Genomic DNA, 18,017 nt, shown 5'->3' on the forward strand with positions numbered 1-18,017 from the left:
GTTTTCGGAGTTTTTTTTCTCATGGTAACACTAGGATAAAGAGAAGCCATTACTATCAAATTTCTTGCTTTCTTTCGCTGATAGACTGTCAAGGAAATATCATCATGTTTTAATACTTTTGTGGAATACAGAGGACTCTTCAAGGACTTCAGAGCATGTTACGTCTTTCATCAGACGATGAAGCAGCAGTGTCTTAGTCTACACTCAGAGGAACAGAATTATCTCCTGTTACATGATTCTTCTCGATCTACAGAGCACGAATAATAGAACAAATGTAAGAAAACTACCATAAAATCTAATTTAAGTACAGTAGCACAATATGTAGATAAGAATATGTTGATTATAAATTAGTAGCAATAATAACAATAATAATAATATACTGACGAGACTGTAAACTTCCATTATCTGTATCTGAAGAATCAGAATCATTTGTATTAGATGATTCATCTTCTTTCAATGTCTGCGGTAAAAACTCTTCCTCTTCGTAACTCTGCAAGAATCTCTTCCTCCCGTAAATATTCTTTCTGATTCATTTTAATCTTCAGCTCACAGTCACCTTTGAAAGACTGATTCTTACAAGAGAATGACGAACAACGGTGAACCAAGTCCAATGTTGTCATTTCATTCGGCAATAAGACGAACGAAAGTAAATTATTGCACTACAGAGTAAAGTAGCCGAGGCTTAAGGATGCAAGAGGTAAATGTATGGCATAAATATAAAGAAAATTATAGCTGTTTTGTAAAGAGGTCAACATGACCCCTCCCGACGTTAAAGGTGAAACTGGAAGAAGGTGATAATCAGTTAGGCGAAATGCACTGTTTTTTTAATATAATGAGAGCACATGCGAAATAAATAAATGACACGAAAGTATATGTCGCTTGAATCAGTCTTTAAAACACAGCTTGCACTTGGAAAACTTAAAAGAGTCATTCTGACCCCTCTGGGCGTTCGAGTGTTAAAGAACATCCACCCATATCGCCCGACATGAATCCCATGCAACATTTATGGAACATATTCGAGAAATTCGTTTGTGCACAAAATCCTCTGACGCTAACACTTCGCAGTTATGGATGCTATACAGGCAGAAGGGCACAACATTTCTGGAGGAGACTTACAATGACTTGTTGAGTCTGTGCTACATCGAGTAGCTGCACTATGCCGGGCGAAAGGACGTCCGACACCATATTAGGAGGTATCCCACGACTTTTACCACCTCATTGTGAGTAGGGTACTGAAGCTATTGAACTTTGTTGGGAAATTATCGAGCTGAAAGGAGACTATGCAGGAAAATAAAGATGTGTTTATCTCAGACTTTTTGTATTTTCTTTGTTAGGTCTAGTACTTCTGGGGCAGGTCTTGTGAAGTTATTGTTATAGCACGTATTTTACGAATGTTTTGGTTTCGATGAGTGTTTATTTGCACCATGTTAATGATGTCATGGTTAAAGCAGACCTGTGGTACCGGTAGCTTCATTATTTACGTTTGCTTCTTTGTGACGCGTTGATTTTACGTTGATCGAGACATTAGTACGGCCTGCGTAAGCCGCCAACTGTCGAGAGACCTGTAACGGAACGAGCGACTGGCTGGACTCGGCAGGAGATGGCGCTCTCGTGGTGGCTGCCTGCGGCTGCTCTGCTGCTGGTGGCGGTGGGGGCCGCCTCCCTGGCTCTGTACCGGTGGCGGCGCTACAGCACGTTCTTCTCGCGCCGCGGCGTCCCCTGGGCCCCCCCGCTGCCGCTGGTGGGCAACATGCTGGACGTGGTGCTGGGCAGGAGGTCCTTCGTCGACGTCGCTGCCCGTCTGTACCGACAGCTGGAGCCCTACTCTTATGCGGGGGTCTACAATTTAGCGAGCCCAGTGTTGCTGGTGAGGGATCCCGAAATCGTCCACGCCATCACCACCACCGATTTTGACCATTTCACCGATCACGCCGATTTCATGAGCGTCGACGGGTGCAACCCACTACTGCAGCGAATGATTCTCGCACTGAAAGGTATGGTGAAATTTTCAGGGTTAATGTCTGCACGTAGAGCATAACATCTAGTTCTCTAACAACAGTGGTAGAGTTGGTTATAGTTAGGGAAATTTCTGAAAATAACCATGTTGCACCTTGAGTTTGAGCTTGTGTCTGTCGTGCTGTAGAATCGTGACTTCTTGAGAGTATTGTCTGTGAGAATCGATGACATCTACCCTGTATTCACTGACCAACTATTCCAGTGGAGTGTTCAAAATAGTACTCACACAGTTAAACGTCCTGTGGTCAAAACCGCCAGGCATAGGGTTTTGCACGGCCTGTTCATTTCTTTACACAAACGTTTGTTTAAGATCGGTCGTAAGGATACAGTGATCGATATCTTGGCAGCGAACTACTTAGCAGCAGCTGCTAGCTGGCGAGCCTTAGCCTCTACAACTTTTTGCTGTCTCCCGCCTTTTTCGGCGGACGGGCATTGTAGTGTTGCGTTAACAATGGTTTACGTAAGCACACAGATTGGCCAACGCGCCATCTTATTTGAAGCCAACTGGAAACCTAGCCGCCTCACCTTGCAACGTCGTGCTGGGTGGTACTAGCCGCCTGTTAGCACGGAATCGTGTGTTTGTTAATCAACGGTATTTGTTCCTGTCACTCACAGAAGCGACTCGTTTGGAAATGATTCCCATTGTGAGGTGTGTTTATCTTGTCATGTGTCATCTTAAGCGTGATATTTACGAGGTGCGAGCTGCTACACTATTTTCATGGTTTTACTGTAATGTGAACAAGTTTAGTTTTGTAATTGCCGATGTATATTTCCATGTAGATACAGGCGAATTTCTTTATTGATTTACATTCGGATATTCTACTGGTAACTCGAACGACATTTCACGCTCGGAAGCACTGTCTTGGATATTTTTCAGAGGTACGTTTAACAGACAGTTTCTGTTTATAGTGAAAGCAAACAATAGTCGGGTAAACAAGCAATTTTGAAATGTAGTTAGAAGGGTTAATTAACATTGCTGTTGAGAATTCCAGAGATCTAGACTTTTTTTGTTATGCTGTTTTCGTGCGCCTTTGAGCAGCCCTAACAGAAGTCAGGACTGATTGTTTTATCTCTCATTGCGTTTGGAGATTTCTTTCTCGGATAAGAGCAACTACCGCGTCCCCTATCATCAGATCATTGAGGTTGAAAATTCATTCGTTTGTGTAACATGTTGGATGATTCAGCATCCTACCCGACACCAGAAATCTGATCTCAGCTTGCTGCTGTCATTGTGTAAACGGAAGTATTACTGCTTAACAAGCAAAATCTTTGTTTTTACAGTCGCAGACTTTCAAGAACCATTTGATAATGAGTAAGACTGAATGATATTACTGTACGTTGTGCACTGAATTAAAAACAAATCGCTGCTGACAATCTAATATTTCTATTTAAAAGCTAACAGAAATAAAGAGAAAGTAAATAAAACACGTTTATGCAGTACAGTAATTGACTAGTTTAATAATGTCAGTGGCGGCTGCTGTGTATGAGCGAGCACAAGAGCACGTGAACACCCTAACTTTCGACACCTTGCGGATTTATTAGTTATTTTCCTTTGAACGCTGTTAAACGTAAAACAGATGCTGCACTCTGAAACACACAACACTTGTGTGTGAATTCCTAAGGGACCAAACTGCTGAGGTCACCGGTACTTAGACTTACACACTACTTAAACTAAGTTGTGCTAAGAACAACACACACATCCATGCCAGAGGGAGGACTCGAATCGCCGGCGGAGGGGCCGCGCGAACCTTGACATGACGCATTAAACCGCGCGGCCACTCTAGCGCGGTACACGGCCCTTAAATGTAACGCGCTAGTGCTCCTCCAGGCGTCGTGAAACTTGGCAACAGGGTCGTGAGCACACCCTCAGTTGTGCACGTTTTAGTGAGCTTTTGCGCATGCGCAACTCGCGTGACGTAATTGCACTAAGGGTCAAATACAAAGGGATTTGATAAACAACATGCACGCCTCACGATGTGCCACTCAACTAGAAGTTTCCGTCAGTGCCATCAGATGGCAGAACACTGCAGCAGACTTTTCTCCCTTTTCCCCTGACATAAATCCTGTTATATGATAAAGCAAACTTTTCAGGCATGCTGATTCACTAACTATATGCTATAGATCGGACGTCGGTATATGTTAAAAGTTGTACTGAATGTAACCTATGTTATAAATTTTGTCGTACAGTAATCTATTTGAGGCGCTGAGAATCAGTCATAAGGGCGTAAAGCACATCGGCGTCGATTGTGAGACTGTAGCATTTATTAATGCTTCTGAAAACTGTTGATTTTACAGTGAGTCAGGGTTACCTGTGCTGTAGGCCCATATTGCATATATGAAAATTCAGGAAAATCTGTATCACTGGTTTCTCTCATATTTGCTTAAATGTGGGATCGACGGCGATGTGCTTTAGGCTCTTACGGATCTCACCGCCTCATTTGTATTTTACTCAAGTGACCATGTTGGTAGACATTACTACTTCAGTTTCATCATTTCCACAAATGGCACTTTCTCTTTGGAGCTGATTGCTTACAGTGCAGGAATCAGCTTTCATGTGCAGTGTAAACATGAACTGTGTTGAATCTATTTTAAATGCTAACAGAAAAGTAAAACTGTGAGCCGGCCGGTGTGGCCGTGTGGTTCTACGCGCTGCAGTCTGGAACCGCGTGACCGCTAGGTCGCAGGTTCGAATCCTGCCTGGGGCATGGATGTGTGTGATGTCCTTAGGTTAGTTAGGTTTAAGTAGTTCTAAGTTCTAGGAGACTGATGACCTCAGATGTTAAGTCCCATAGTGCTCAGAGCCATTTGAACCATGAAACTGTGAGGGCGGGTCGTGCTTCGTGCTTGGGTAGCTCAGTCGGTAGAGCATTTGCCCGCGAAAGACAAAGGTCCCAGGGTCGAGTCTCCGTCCGGCTCACAGCTTTAATCTGCCAGGAATTTTCATATTAGCGTACTCTCCGCAGCAGGGAAAAAAATCTCATTCTAGGAACAAAAAAGTAAATTACACGGAAAAGTTAGGCACAAAAGAACTAGAGCCTCCGTGAACAGATCCTTTGATTGAGAGAGTGACCAAATCAAATAAGCGTGACTTCAAGCGAACGGTTAGCATGGAGAGGTACAGTTAGCACAAGGTTCTGTTCGGGTGCAGCACAACAAATCTGATTTTCAGCCGAGAAGTAAATTCGTGAACTGATACATCTCTTAGGAATCTTGGACATTTATCCTAAAAAATGGAAAAGCACGAAAACTCCCACTTACACGCATGCGAAACGGAGAGTTGCGAAAGCTTACACATTATTTTGCTATTGCCCTAAACTGTACTTAATTATATACAAACCAACAAAATTCCACAAAAACAATTCTTTCTTTTGTCAGACAAGTTACACATATTATTATTGTTATAATTATACTGTTATTATTATTAATGCTTGTGTTAGTTTTGTTGGCCCATTTTGGATTAACAGTGCTGGAAGGCAGCCCAACAGCTAATACATGGAATATGAAACGGCATGAAATTTATGTAATGAGAGATAGTTACTACTTGCAGTACTGGAATTAAAGCATGAATTCGTGTTGAAACTAAATCTGGTTCCGTGAACAGTCTTCCTCGCAGCCGAAGAAAAATACGATGCAACGTACCAATACTGAAGTTACACAATCCATATTTTGCAGCTTACTTGATGCCTAACAAAAAGTCAGTTGTTCGATTATTACACACACACACACACACACACACACATATATATATAGGGTGAGTCACCTAACGTTACCGCTGGATATATTTCGTAAACCACATCAAATACTGACGGTCCGATTCCACAGACCGAACGTGAGGAGAGGGGCTAGTGTAATTGTTTAATACAAACCATACAAAAATGCACGGAAGTATGTTTTTCAACACAAACCTACGTTTTTTTAAAATGAAACCACGTTAGTTTTGTTAGCACATCTGAATATATAAAGAAATAAGTAATCAGTGCCGTTTGTTGCGTTGTAAAATGTTAATTACATCCGGAGATATTGTAACCTAAAGTTGACGCTTGAAACCTCCGACGTTCAGTTGTGTGTTGTAACAAACACGGGCCACGGTCGGCGAGCAGCATCTGCAGGGACATGTTTACGATGACGACCGTGTTTACGAGTGTGGCTGTAGTACACTGTTGTGGTTTGGACTAGCTGTCGCAGTGTCCGCATGTAGCGCTTGCTGCATTCGTCGCCGCACGCAGACCAACTGTAGTACACCGTGTTACCAGACGTCTGTGATAGTGCAGTGTTGTAGGAACTGTGACCATGGTGTATTTGAACTCTGAAAAGGCGGAGATGATATTCGTATATGGCGAGTGTCGACGAAATGCAGCTTAAGCCCGCAGAGTGTATGCAGAACGGTACCCGGACAGAGAGCATCCAATGTGCCGCACATTGCAAAACATCTACCGCCAACTGTATGCAACAGGTATGGTCGTAGCACGCAAACGGATCCGTAACAGGCCCGTAACAGGAGAAGCGGGTGCAGTTGGTGTGTTAGCTGCTGTTGCCATGAACGCACACATGAGTACACAGGAGATTGCGAGAGCCGATGGACTGAGTCAAAGTAGTGTCATGCGCATACTGCATCGTCACCGCTTTCACCCGTTTCGTGTGTCACTACATCAGCAATTACATGGTGATGACTTTAATAATCGAGTGAAATTGTGTCAGTGGGCATTAACAGAGAATGCGTTGCAGTTCTACCTGTTTACCGATGAAGCTGGTTTCACAAACCACGGGGCAGTGAATCTACGGAACATGCATTACTGGTCAGTGGACAATGCTCGCTGGCTCAGACAGGTAGAGCGACAGCGACCGTGGACTGTAAATGTATGGTGCGGAATCATTGGCGACCACCTCATTGGTCCTCACTTCATTGCAGGGGCCCAAACAGCTGCAACATACATCGCGTTTCTACAGAATGATCTGCCAACGTTGCTCGAAAATGTCCCACTGGAAACGCGTCGACGTATGTGGTATCAGCATGATGGTGCACCTGCACATTCCGCAATTAACACTAGGCTGACCCTTGACAGGATGTTCGACGGGCGTTTCATAGGACGTGGAGGACGCATAAATTGGCCAGTCCGTTCTCCTGATCTTACACCTCTGGACTTCTTTCTGTGGGGTACGTTAAAGGAGATTGTGTACCGTGATGTGCCTACAGCCCCAGAGGATATGAAACAACGTATTGTGGCAGCCTGCGGCGACATTACACCACATGTACTGCGGCGTGTACGACATTCATTACGCCAGAGATTGCAATTGTGTGCAGCAAATGATGGCCACCACATTGAACATCTATTGGTCTGACATGTCGGGACACACTCTATTCCACTCCGTAATTGAAAACGGAAACCACGTGTGTACGTGTACCTCACCCCTCATGGTAATGTACATGTGCGTCAGTGAAAAAGACCAATAAAAAGATGTCAGCATGTGGATGTAATGTGCTGTTCCAGTCTCTTCTGTACCTAAGGTCCATCACCGTTCCCTTTGGATCCCTACGTAATTCGGTGCTCTCCGGTACACACGATCGAACTGTGGAAGAGTCGATTCGTGGTTTACGAAATACATCCAGCGGTAATGTTAGGTGACTCACCCTGTATATATATATATATATATATATATATATATATATATATATATATATATAAAGTTGCGCTGACTTTACCTCTAATTTTCTGTGGTTGCCGATTATACAGTCCAACCATTAAATCTTGACGGTTCGTGCATGTATATATATATATATATATATATATATATATATATATATATATATATATATATATATATATACTCTTGCATCTATGATAACTCTTAATGTATATGTATTTTTCCATTTTGGATTTTTACCACACATGGCATACACTACACTCATTGTTGACGCAGGAGTAAAAATTACACATCCTTTTCGTGTGAGATCTAAAACACAAGTACTCTTAAGTGAAATTGAGACAAAAATTGTTGAAAAATTGAATATTCCCCGGACAGTGCTCTGTTGTTACAAAGAGAATTTTGAAAGCCTATCTTTGCCGTCTTCTGCGGTGGCGTTGCACAATTGCCCCCCCACTGTACCCTGACATCGTATGGGGGTGTACACTGCTAGGCAGTATCGTGTGATTAATCGGTTGCTATCCAGTAGCGATGTGGGGGGGGGGGGGGGAGGGGTCAAAGCCATTTAAGCATTTTATTTCTCGGTCTTTTAGAAAGAGTAATGTCATGTTAAGTGGACACGTCAGCTTTACATTATATCTACATATATTAATACAAATAATTACAAGGAAAACGGTTTATAAAAAGGGGGTGAACACTGTGCGTATTCGACAACGCTTGGTCAAGTCCTGTTCATTGTTGCGCCCACTTGAGTGGCAAGTAGTTGGCGGCACGGCAGTGGGGCTGTAACGGTTGCGTCCTCGCTGAATTCTTTTAACTCGTGCGGGTCCATTTCATGCGGAGTGAAACAGCGAAGTCGCCGTGTGTCTCACAGTGTATTCCTCCACAAGTATTTGTTCATTTCGTGGAAACGGTGTGCTTGCTTGCGGTAATTTCGATGCAGTGACAGAAGACTCCAATTTTACGCCCCGGGATCCATTGTTTACCTGTCGTAACGTGCTGATTGAGCAGAGAGGAAATCCTTCGACGAGCACCCAACGATAAGGTAAGTTCCTAATAAAACACTTCTCCATTTATTCAGAGGTGAACATAGTTTAGTAAAAATTTTTGTAGGTTTGCATACGAGTACTAATCGTTCAATTTTGAAAAAAAAAATCACTTTTACACAGGTCCCTTGCCGAATTGTCGTCCAACTCTATTAATCACTTACTTATTTTGCATAAAGTGTCTGATTTTCTATGCTGTTACTCTTTAAACCTACTGTTATTAACAAAATTAGATTTAATACATTCGGCCGGCCGGTGCGGCCGAGCGGTTCTAGGCGCTTCAGTCTGGAACCGCGTGACCGCTACGGTCGCAGGTTCGAATCCTGCCTCGGGCATGGATGTGTGTGATGTCCTTAGGTTAGTTAGGTTTAAGTAGTTCTAAATTCTAGGGAACGCTTGTCTAACTACGCTTAGCATCACCTCTAGGAATGAAGGAAGGAATCTATTTGACTGCCGGCCCATCGGATTCCTAAGGAAAAGGTATATGACTCAAACCGTGTTACAAGAAGACTCTCAATCAGCATTGTTCATGGTAGATTCTTGTTATGCTCCTACTACATGAAATAGACATTGTTTACTTAAGACGACGTCTAATTTAAGTACTCACGACACGTGTTTAATTGCCGTAGATGTTGTCATTCGACGTGTAGAAATGATAATGCTGTTTATAATGATCACGTTCATACACATATCATAAAGAGACAACTGAGTGTTGAGAGTTTCTAATTATTCCTTCTTTCTTCCTATATGTATATAATTCCTATAAATACGTGTGTGCGTTCGCTGGCAGTCGTCTACCATGTCGGCTGTCAAAGAACTAAATCTCCTGCGGCAGTGTTTACACGCGCATGCGCGCGACTTCTTGCTTTCACCTCGTCTGCTGACGTATCTCACAGTTACGATTACTCCACAGCGCGTGTCGCAAGTTCTACTCTGGTTCGCCGCTCTTCGCATCAAGCGAAGCGCTCTATTGAAGCGCTCTATTGTCTAATATCGCTCTCAATTTTACTTACCTGCTACTTCATATATATCAAAATATAAGTAAAAATCTTATATTTTTAAACATCTTTCCTTAACACTAGTATTTAAAATAAAACTGAAATTAAGTTATTATTATTATGCACACCATGTACAGTCCTTTTCAGTCTCATCTGGAACAGACACGTCCCCAGACCATGCGAGGAGGCGTCTCTGCACAGACAGAAATCCTTCTCCATATCGGTGAGACTGAGCGTATTTGCATTAACTAAGCCTCTTTTTACGTCTAAGGAATGGCATATGATGATACACATAAAGTTGCACTTGGGTAAACATCCATATTGTACTGATAATCCTTGAAAACTCCGGGTTGTTCTGCAAATACATGTACATACTTAAAAAAACACATCTGTAAAATCCTGTTCCTCCCGTTCACTTAAGGTGCTGGACTCACTTACCTTTTGCTCCACCATTTCATAGTTTACATCCAATTCTGGCATGTGTTCATTATGCTGAGTGTTTGCAAATAATACAGTAGAAAATACAAACTGAACTGTCGCATCAGACTACTCCTTCTGCTTGACCTTCTTGTCTAACGTTTTTATTAAACCGGCAGAAAATACCTGTTCATTTTCACTGAAGTAGCATTTACCACTTTCAGTGCCAATTTGCGTCTTATAAGTCCTAAACGTGTCCATTCCAATCGAACAATTTGCTATTAATTTGTCAGTGATGAGGAAATTACGTTTGACTGTAAAGTGTACTATTTTCAATGGAATAAGTGCTTGTAACCAATACTTTTGGTTAGTTTCCAGTGGCCGTCCGTATTCTACAATTTGCGCTGGGAACTTGGGAATTTTACCTCTTTTCATTAATTCTTGGAAAAATTCAGTTGACATTAAGTTTGTCGTTGCACCTGTGACTAGAACTAAGTGTACTTCCATGTCAAATATCGTTGTCTTCGTAACTGCCTGTACCTGCTCTTCGTACAAGTTTTCCTGAACTTCCTCCCCAAGTCGGTATAAATCATCTTTCATGTCATCTTGTTCGTCGTATCTCCCAAAACGTGTGTTTGTAAGTGTATTGCCCCCACTCCTTCCCTTGTCAGCAGCGTGGGCGTCTCTGTGCCTGGTTGGAGTCTTCCGCCGGTGCTGGAGCGTTGACCTCGGTGGCCGGAGTGATTTCAGAGAGCTGTACAGCCCGTTGTGCTCCGCCAGTTCGTGCCATTGGCGGCGCGCGTCCGCAGCTCGTGGTCGTGTGGTAGCGTTCTCGCTTCCCGTGCCCGGGTTCCCGGGTTCGATTCCCGGCGGGGTCAGGGATTTTCTCTGCCTCGTGATGACTGGGTGTTGTGTGATGTCCTTAGGTCGGTTAGGTTTAAGTAGTTCTAAGTTCTAGGGGACTGATGACCATAGATGTTAAGTCCCATAGTGCTCAGAGCCATTTGAACCACTGGCGGCGCGTGACCCATCTTCGCGCGAATTTCCGTTGGTAGTTGCGATATTAAAGTCCGCTCTGGCATTTGACTGTTGGCGACCGCTTGCCACTGCACTGGCTGACTGTTACCACTGGCGGGCGACGGATGTCTTGTACTGGGGGACCGTAGTTCGCTTGTCCGTTATAATTGTTCCTGTTGTTCTGATAACCTCGCTTAAATCTTTTGTTCGTCCCATTTTCATTACCATATCCATTCCCTTTTTGTATGTACTGTGTCGGATACGGTTGCCATGCCTGTTGTGTAGCAACATTATTATTTACAGGTTGGTTTCCAAAGACGGGCTGAGGTGTTTGTTTATTTGCCGCTTTATGTTGCCACGGTGCCTCTTCATAAATGAGGTCAATGGAAACCTAAACTGTGGTTACTAATTTTTCCCTTATCCATGACAGAAGTCTGTTCTTTAATATCTTCAATACATTCACTTGTGATATGGGGTTGGTCCAATATCTGGCCTTATTTAAATACTTTTCGAAATAACCCCGCAAGCTTCCACGTTTGCCTATTAAATGGAGGCGGGTTAAAGATTTTACGTCTTAACGGCTTCCTACCAGTAGTTGTTCAAGAAAGTACCTTCATATTGCTCGTAACTGTGACAACGCTCTCCCATTTCAGTGACCCCCAAAAGAACGTCATCTTGGGTGCAACCGAGAACAAATCTTATCTTTTGAGCCTCTTTGCGGTTACGCGGAAATACATTGCGGAACGCACTGAAAAAACTACCGGGCTCATCCACTTTCCATCTGCCGAATACGAGGGAAACTACCCATGTGTAAGCAACCCTTCCACAGCGAAGATGGACGTTAAACATGCGGCATTATCTGACACCGGTATGTTGTTACATGTGTGCGGAGCATGTGCTGTAGGTACTGCTGTAGTTAAATTACGAATTTTCTATGGCTCTGAGCACTATGGGACATAACATCTGAGGTCATGAGTCCCCTAGAACTTAGAACTACTTAAACATAACTGATCTAACCACATCACACACATCCATGGCCGAGGCAGGATTCGAACCTGCGACCGTAGCAGTCGCGTGGCTCCTGACTGAAGCGCCTACAACCGCTCGGCCACCGCGGCCGGCTACGAATTTTGTAGTCTTCACTTGCGCTCGATGTCGGCCTTGTCACAAGATGTGGATAACTATTACACGCATCCGTCTTGGGCACAGGTAGTTGAATATTAGCAGCCTGACCTACTTTTCCCCATGGCCTCTTCTACTGCGCATACATATACTTCGCTACTTTGTCCTAAGGTACCTGCTTTTGCTCTTTTGGTTATTATCATCTAAATTTTTCCCTGTCTCAGTTCTTTATTTTCTGGCACAGTCAGACTCTAATTCCTAGCTTTCTGCTCTTAATGCTAGCTCCTCTACTGCCAATGGTAAACCTTGATAGTCCTTGTGTAGCTTGTTGACAGTAGTGATCACTTTCTTTCTAGTATTACACATTTGGTTTTGATTTGCTCTTATATTATCATTCGTGTCCGTGATTTTCTTTAATTCACTTTCTACATGTTCTTCATTGTCACTAATTGAACCTACCTTTTCGTTCAAAACGTCAATACTTTCTCTAACGTCAGAAATATCCTCCTGTTTTAATTGTATTCTCATTTCTTTTTAATTTTCATATATCTCTGTGTGTGGATATTCTGTCAGATAATTGAATTTTTGTGTGACACTGTTTTGGAAATCTTCCAACACCTGTTTTTGCTCTGTTTTGAAGTGTGAAAAACCTTGTGACAAATCGTTAATTTTCTTTCAAGTTACCAAGCTGTTGTGTAACTGTATTGAAATTTGTTTTCATATTGTCACGTAGAAGAAGGTATAATTAGATGAATGACGAACACTAACTTCTCTTAACGAAGGTTTATTTAGCACTTGCACATACTAGAGCCCGGAGCGAACTGCCTCCGGTCAGAACACATACGATGTATATACAGTTACAGAACATTCCAGTACAATGATTCTTGATATTTGTGGATACTTCTAGAATGTCCTCGAACCGGACATCAAAATTGAAATTTTATAGTTCAGCTGACTTTTGAACTCACGACCCTCCATGTAACAGTCTAGTATCATAACTTCTACACCACACCGACGGTGCTACTCAGTTTCTTCTGCGACATTGCTTCCTCCTTAAAAGACCAGGGTCTCGGTGTTACGTCGTCCTAGCCCGGGAACGAGTCATCGGTCCTGCGTACTCCGACTCCCGATGACTGATGTTCACCCTGGCGGTGATCTTTTTAGAACTTATTTTGCCGCTACGCTCTTCGTCACCTTTCCGATTGTTGCCTGTTGCTGGAACTCGACTTTACCCTGGCTTCCAGCATCCTTATAGGGCTTCATTCGAAGGACGTGAACCGTATCTCTGATCTTTCGTCGTCTTGTGTCGGGGTCGAAATCTTCAACTTCATAAGTAACATCAGACTACTGTCTTACAACCTTACAAGGTCCAAAATAGCACCTGAGGAGCTTCTCAGAGAGACCGACCTTCCGAACAGGAGTGAAGATCCAGACGAAATCACCAGGCTGGTACACAACAGGGCAGTGGCTCCCGTCATACCTTCGGCGATCGTTTTCTTGAGCCTGCAGCGCGCGGAGTCGACCTTCCTCAGCTCTGGTTAACACCTGGCCGATGTAAGCGTCGTCCACGTCATCAGGATGTAACGGAAACACAGTGTAATATTGACGAACATTGATAACATGTCGGCCAGGATGTTATTAAGGCCTGACTCCGAAGGCTTTCCCGGCGTAATTATTTATAATATTCTTCTTGGGTGTGCAGCCGGATCATAACGACAACTTGATACTGTCAAGATGATGTTACGATCCGGCTGCACACCCGAGAAGAATATTGTCTTATTAAGGTGTTCAGTAAGCCGGTTAGTTTGCGGATGGTAGGCATTCGTCATGTGGAGTAATGTTGCACACACGGTTTATCTCTCTCACGAGATTCGATTGAAAAACTTTTCCTCGATCCGTAATTAACGACCTTGGGGCACCGTGTTTTAATACAATGTCTTCCACGATGAATGTGGCTTCCTCGGATGCTTCGGCTGTTTTCACGGCTTTTGTAATGGCATAGCGTGTCAGATAATCAGTGCAAACAATAATCCATCTACTGCCACTAGCAGATGTCCGAGGAGGTCAATCCCAACACGCTGGAAAGGGGTCTGGGTTGGTGGAATTGGTATGAGTCGGTCAGGTGGTTTCTGAGGAACTGCCTTCCTCCTCTGGCACTCTCTACAGCACGACACATACTGACGGACGCTCCTAAAAAAATACATGGGCAGAAAAATCTCTTGCGGATTCTATCGTACGTCTCAATAAATCCTAAATGTCCGTCCTCAGGTGTGTCACGGAATTTCAGTAGAACGTCTAACCGCATGTGTTTAGGAATCATTGGTAGCCACATCTTTCCAAACGGATCAAAGTTCTTTTGCAAAGTAATCCTTAAATTGTCCTTTCACATCCTCTGACCGATTTAAGGCAAGCATAATTTGAGATATCTTGGCGTCCTTCTTCTGTGTGTTCATCAAATGTCTCTGAGAACACTATAATGTAATCTAAATAACAATGACACATCGTCCACTTCGCCGGCCGTTGTGGCCGAGCAGTTGTAGGCGCTTCAGTCTGGAACCGCGCGACCGCTACGGTCGCAGGTTCGAATCTTGACTCGGACATGGATGTGTGTGATGTCCTTAGGTTAGTTAGGTTTAAGTAGTTCTAAGTTCTAGGGGACTGATGACCTCAGAGCCATTTGAACCATCGTCCACTTCAGGTGACTTAGAAAATTATCCATCATCCGTTCAAAGGTTGCTGATGAATTACACAGACCAAACGGCATTACCTTAAACTCATCCAGGCCCTCAGGGATGATGAATGCAGTTTTCTCACGATCAGCCTCATCTACTTCGATTTGCCAGTATTCCGAGTATGTCCATTGTTGAGAATGACTTAGCCCCCTTCAGACAGTCTAGTGTATCACCAACTGCGACATGGTCGAGTATACAAACAGTGATCCAATTCTGCCAAATGTTTTTTATTTCAGTCTTTGATAACAATATGATTTCTTTAGACGATGACCGGTTTCAGTCCGTAATGACCATCCTCACATCTTTTTTACACCATGTCTTAAAGTGATAAGGCCATAATGGCATCGTCAAAACATATAAATGTAATCAGCATAACATCGTCATACAGATCTGAAATAAGGTGTAGAACAGGCCGCATCGTCCACACAGTCATTATTGCAACTCTTGAAGAGTGGCAAGAAGCTTCTTCTGTTGTTCTTTAGTGAGACCTGGTGATAGTCGAGCTAGAAGATCTTGCCTCGTAGTGGTAGCGCTAATTTCGCCCACATACTCGGCATGGGAGGTTTCTATGACGCTCAGCTGTTCTGCAATTTACGGCTCAGCGTTTGGTACGCACATGCGTCTTGGAAGGATCTGCGGTTCTCTGGCGACAGTTAACTATCCACAATTCACCGAATCCGTTCTTAAACGAGACGACAGAGTCTGGGATGACCAAGTTATTCTTCAGTGGTATGCTTGTCTTACGTTCCACTAGAAGATCCATGGATTGATTGATGCATGGCATGACAAAAAATGGTTCAAATGGCTCTGAGCACTATGAGACTTAACTTCTGAGGTCATCACTTCCCTAGAACTTAGAACTACTTAAACCTAACTAACCTAAGGACACCACATACATCCATGCCCGAAGCAAGATTCGAACCTGCGAGTGTAGCAGTCGCGCGGTTCCAGACTGTGGCGCCTAGAACCGCTCGGGAACCCGGGCCGGCCATGGCATGACACATGACAGTTACCTTTCTTCGGCTGACTGCAGGAATGGTCACTTCATCCAGAACACATAGTCTCCACACACTCGGATGCGCATCTTTCTGTTTACAGTATCTCATCTCGTCTAGCATAATCTTCGAGTGACCACAATCTATAATTGCCTGAGAAGCTTTCAAGAAGTCCCATCCGACAATGACGTCAAGACTACACTCTTGTAAGACGATGAATTCTAAGGGCTGTGTATGGTCGCTTATACCCATACGAATGACACACCCTCCTGTAGGTTTTACATATTTCCCATTAGCCACCTTCAGCAGAGATGTTTTGCTGTCGACGATACGGTTTTCTGCAACTGGTGACGGTACTTCTCCGAAATGACTGAATATGATGCTCCAGAGTCCACAAGAGCTTGGGCTGGTCGGCCATCCATGAGGATATCGACGTAGTTTCCTATCATTTTTGTAGTGATCGACGGCGGAGGATTTTTCTCTTCAGCTGCCTCACCTCCAAGGAAGGTCGCACGTTTTAGTTTTCCAGGTTGCGGCGGCTAGGTAGGTGATCGGCTGAAGCTTCTAAACGGCGATAGAGACCTTTGTGGGCGTGTTGGGGAGCGTCCCGGTCGTCCACAGTGGAAACATACTGGTTGGTTATCCTGGGTCCTCCAGACGTCAGTCTTCCTAGGTGCCCAAACAGGTTCCTCATGCGGCATTGTAGGAACGTAACTTCACCTGGGATTCGACGTTTTCGCCGTTTTAAAGAGAAATGAAGGACGAGAGATTGGGTTCAATGTCTGTTCCACTTCCTCCCTTGTGACCTCTTGAAGCGTCTCGGTTTTTTGCTCGTCGTGCAATCCAAGTGCCTTCTGAACTTTCTCTCTCACTATCTGACGAAGAACACTTGTGGAATCAGTTCCTTCCTGCATCACAGACACCGATACAACGTTTGGAAGCCGTTCAAACTTCTTGCGTGTCTCGATTTACTGGCTCCATTTTATGAAGTCGTCTGCTGTCGAAACTTCCTTCATCAGTGGGGTTTGATACGTGTCCTCAGCAACGCCCTTCATGAGATGTGCAACCTTACCTTCCTCCTTCATTCTAGGATCCACTATTTTACACAGCTCCAAGACGTCTTGAATGTAGGATGCCGTAGTTTCTCCTGAACGCTGTGCCCGGCACTTTAATTTATCTTCAGCCTTGCACTTCTGTCGTTGTGTGTCGCCGAAATACTTGCGCAGTTCCGCCTGGAATACTTCCCAGCTTGTGAACTTCTCCTCGTTGTTCTCATACCTTTGCTTGGCAGTGCCATCCAAGTAGAAAAATTGGTTAGCCAAACACACGGTGTCATCCCATTTGTTAAATTTGGCTATGCGCTCATAAACCTTCAGCCACTTGTTTGAATCTTGGCCATCGTCACCAGAGAACGCGGAAGGATGTCTCATGTGGTGGTATACAGCTGCTGTCGTCGTAACGTCCTCTTCTTCTTCTGTCTCCGGCAGGTTGGGATCTGTTGAATATGGCTCGAACTCGGCTTTCTCTCCGCGTAAACGTCGGCTCTGTCGTGGCCTGATGGGAGCCACTGTGTCGTCAATAATGTGCGCCACCACAAGTTCCAATACCCGGCGCCTCCACTAGAATAATGTCACGTAGAAGAAGCTGTAATTAGATGAATGACGAACACTAACTTCACTTAACGAAGGTTTATTCAGCACTTGCACATACAAGAGCGCGGTGCGAACTGCCCCCGGCCAGAACACATACGGTATATATAGAGTTACAGAACATTCCGGTACAAAGATTCTTGATATTTGTGGATCTGTGAAATAGTCTCATCGATAGTCGTCATAGTATCGTCATAATCTGTCGGTGTATCTGTGCTGTCATTTATTAGCTCAGTGGTACCTATCTCTGATTTACGAGTATGTCGGCTTTCTGCTAGCTGCTCGGTTGGCGCTTTGTTTTGATTTATCTGTTCGTGCAAATCATCACCATCTTGGCCGATAGCACGTTTTGCGTTACGATCAACAATGGGCAATTTGTGGT

General features: G+C 43.9%; 1 protein-coding gene across 1 annotated transcript in view; it reads left to right on the plus strand.

Moving 5' to 3' along the window:
* Nucleotides 1–1,600: 1,600 nt before the first annotated feature.
* Nucleotides 1,601–18,017, plus strand: part of LOC124596574 (cytochrome P450 9e2-like) — a 94,363-nt gene continuing 77,946 nt past the window's right edge. Inside the window, exon 1 of the mRNA XM_047135767.1 lies at nt 1,601–1,994. Coding sequence (XP_046991723.1) covers nt 1,601–1,994 — 394 coding nt within the window. The remainder of the gene's footprint in view (nt 1,995–18,017) is intronic.

This window comes from Schistocerca americana, chromosome 2 (assembly GCF_021461395.2).
Source record: "Schistocerca americana isolate TAMUIC-IGC-003095 chromosome 2, iqSchAmer2.1, whole genome shotgun sequence".
NCBI classification, from domain to species: Eukaryota; Metazoa; Arthropoda; class Insecta; order Orthoptera; family Acrididae; genus Schistocerca; species Schistocerca americana.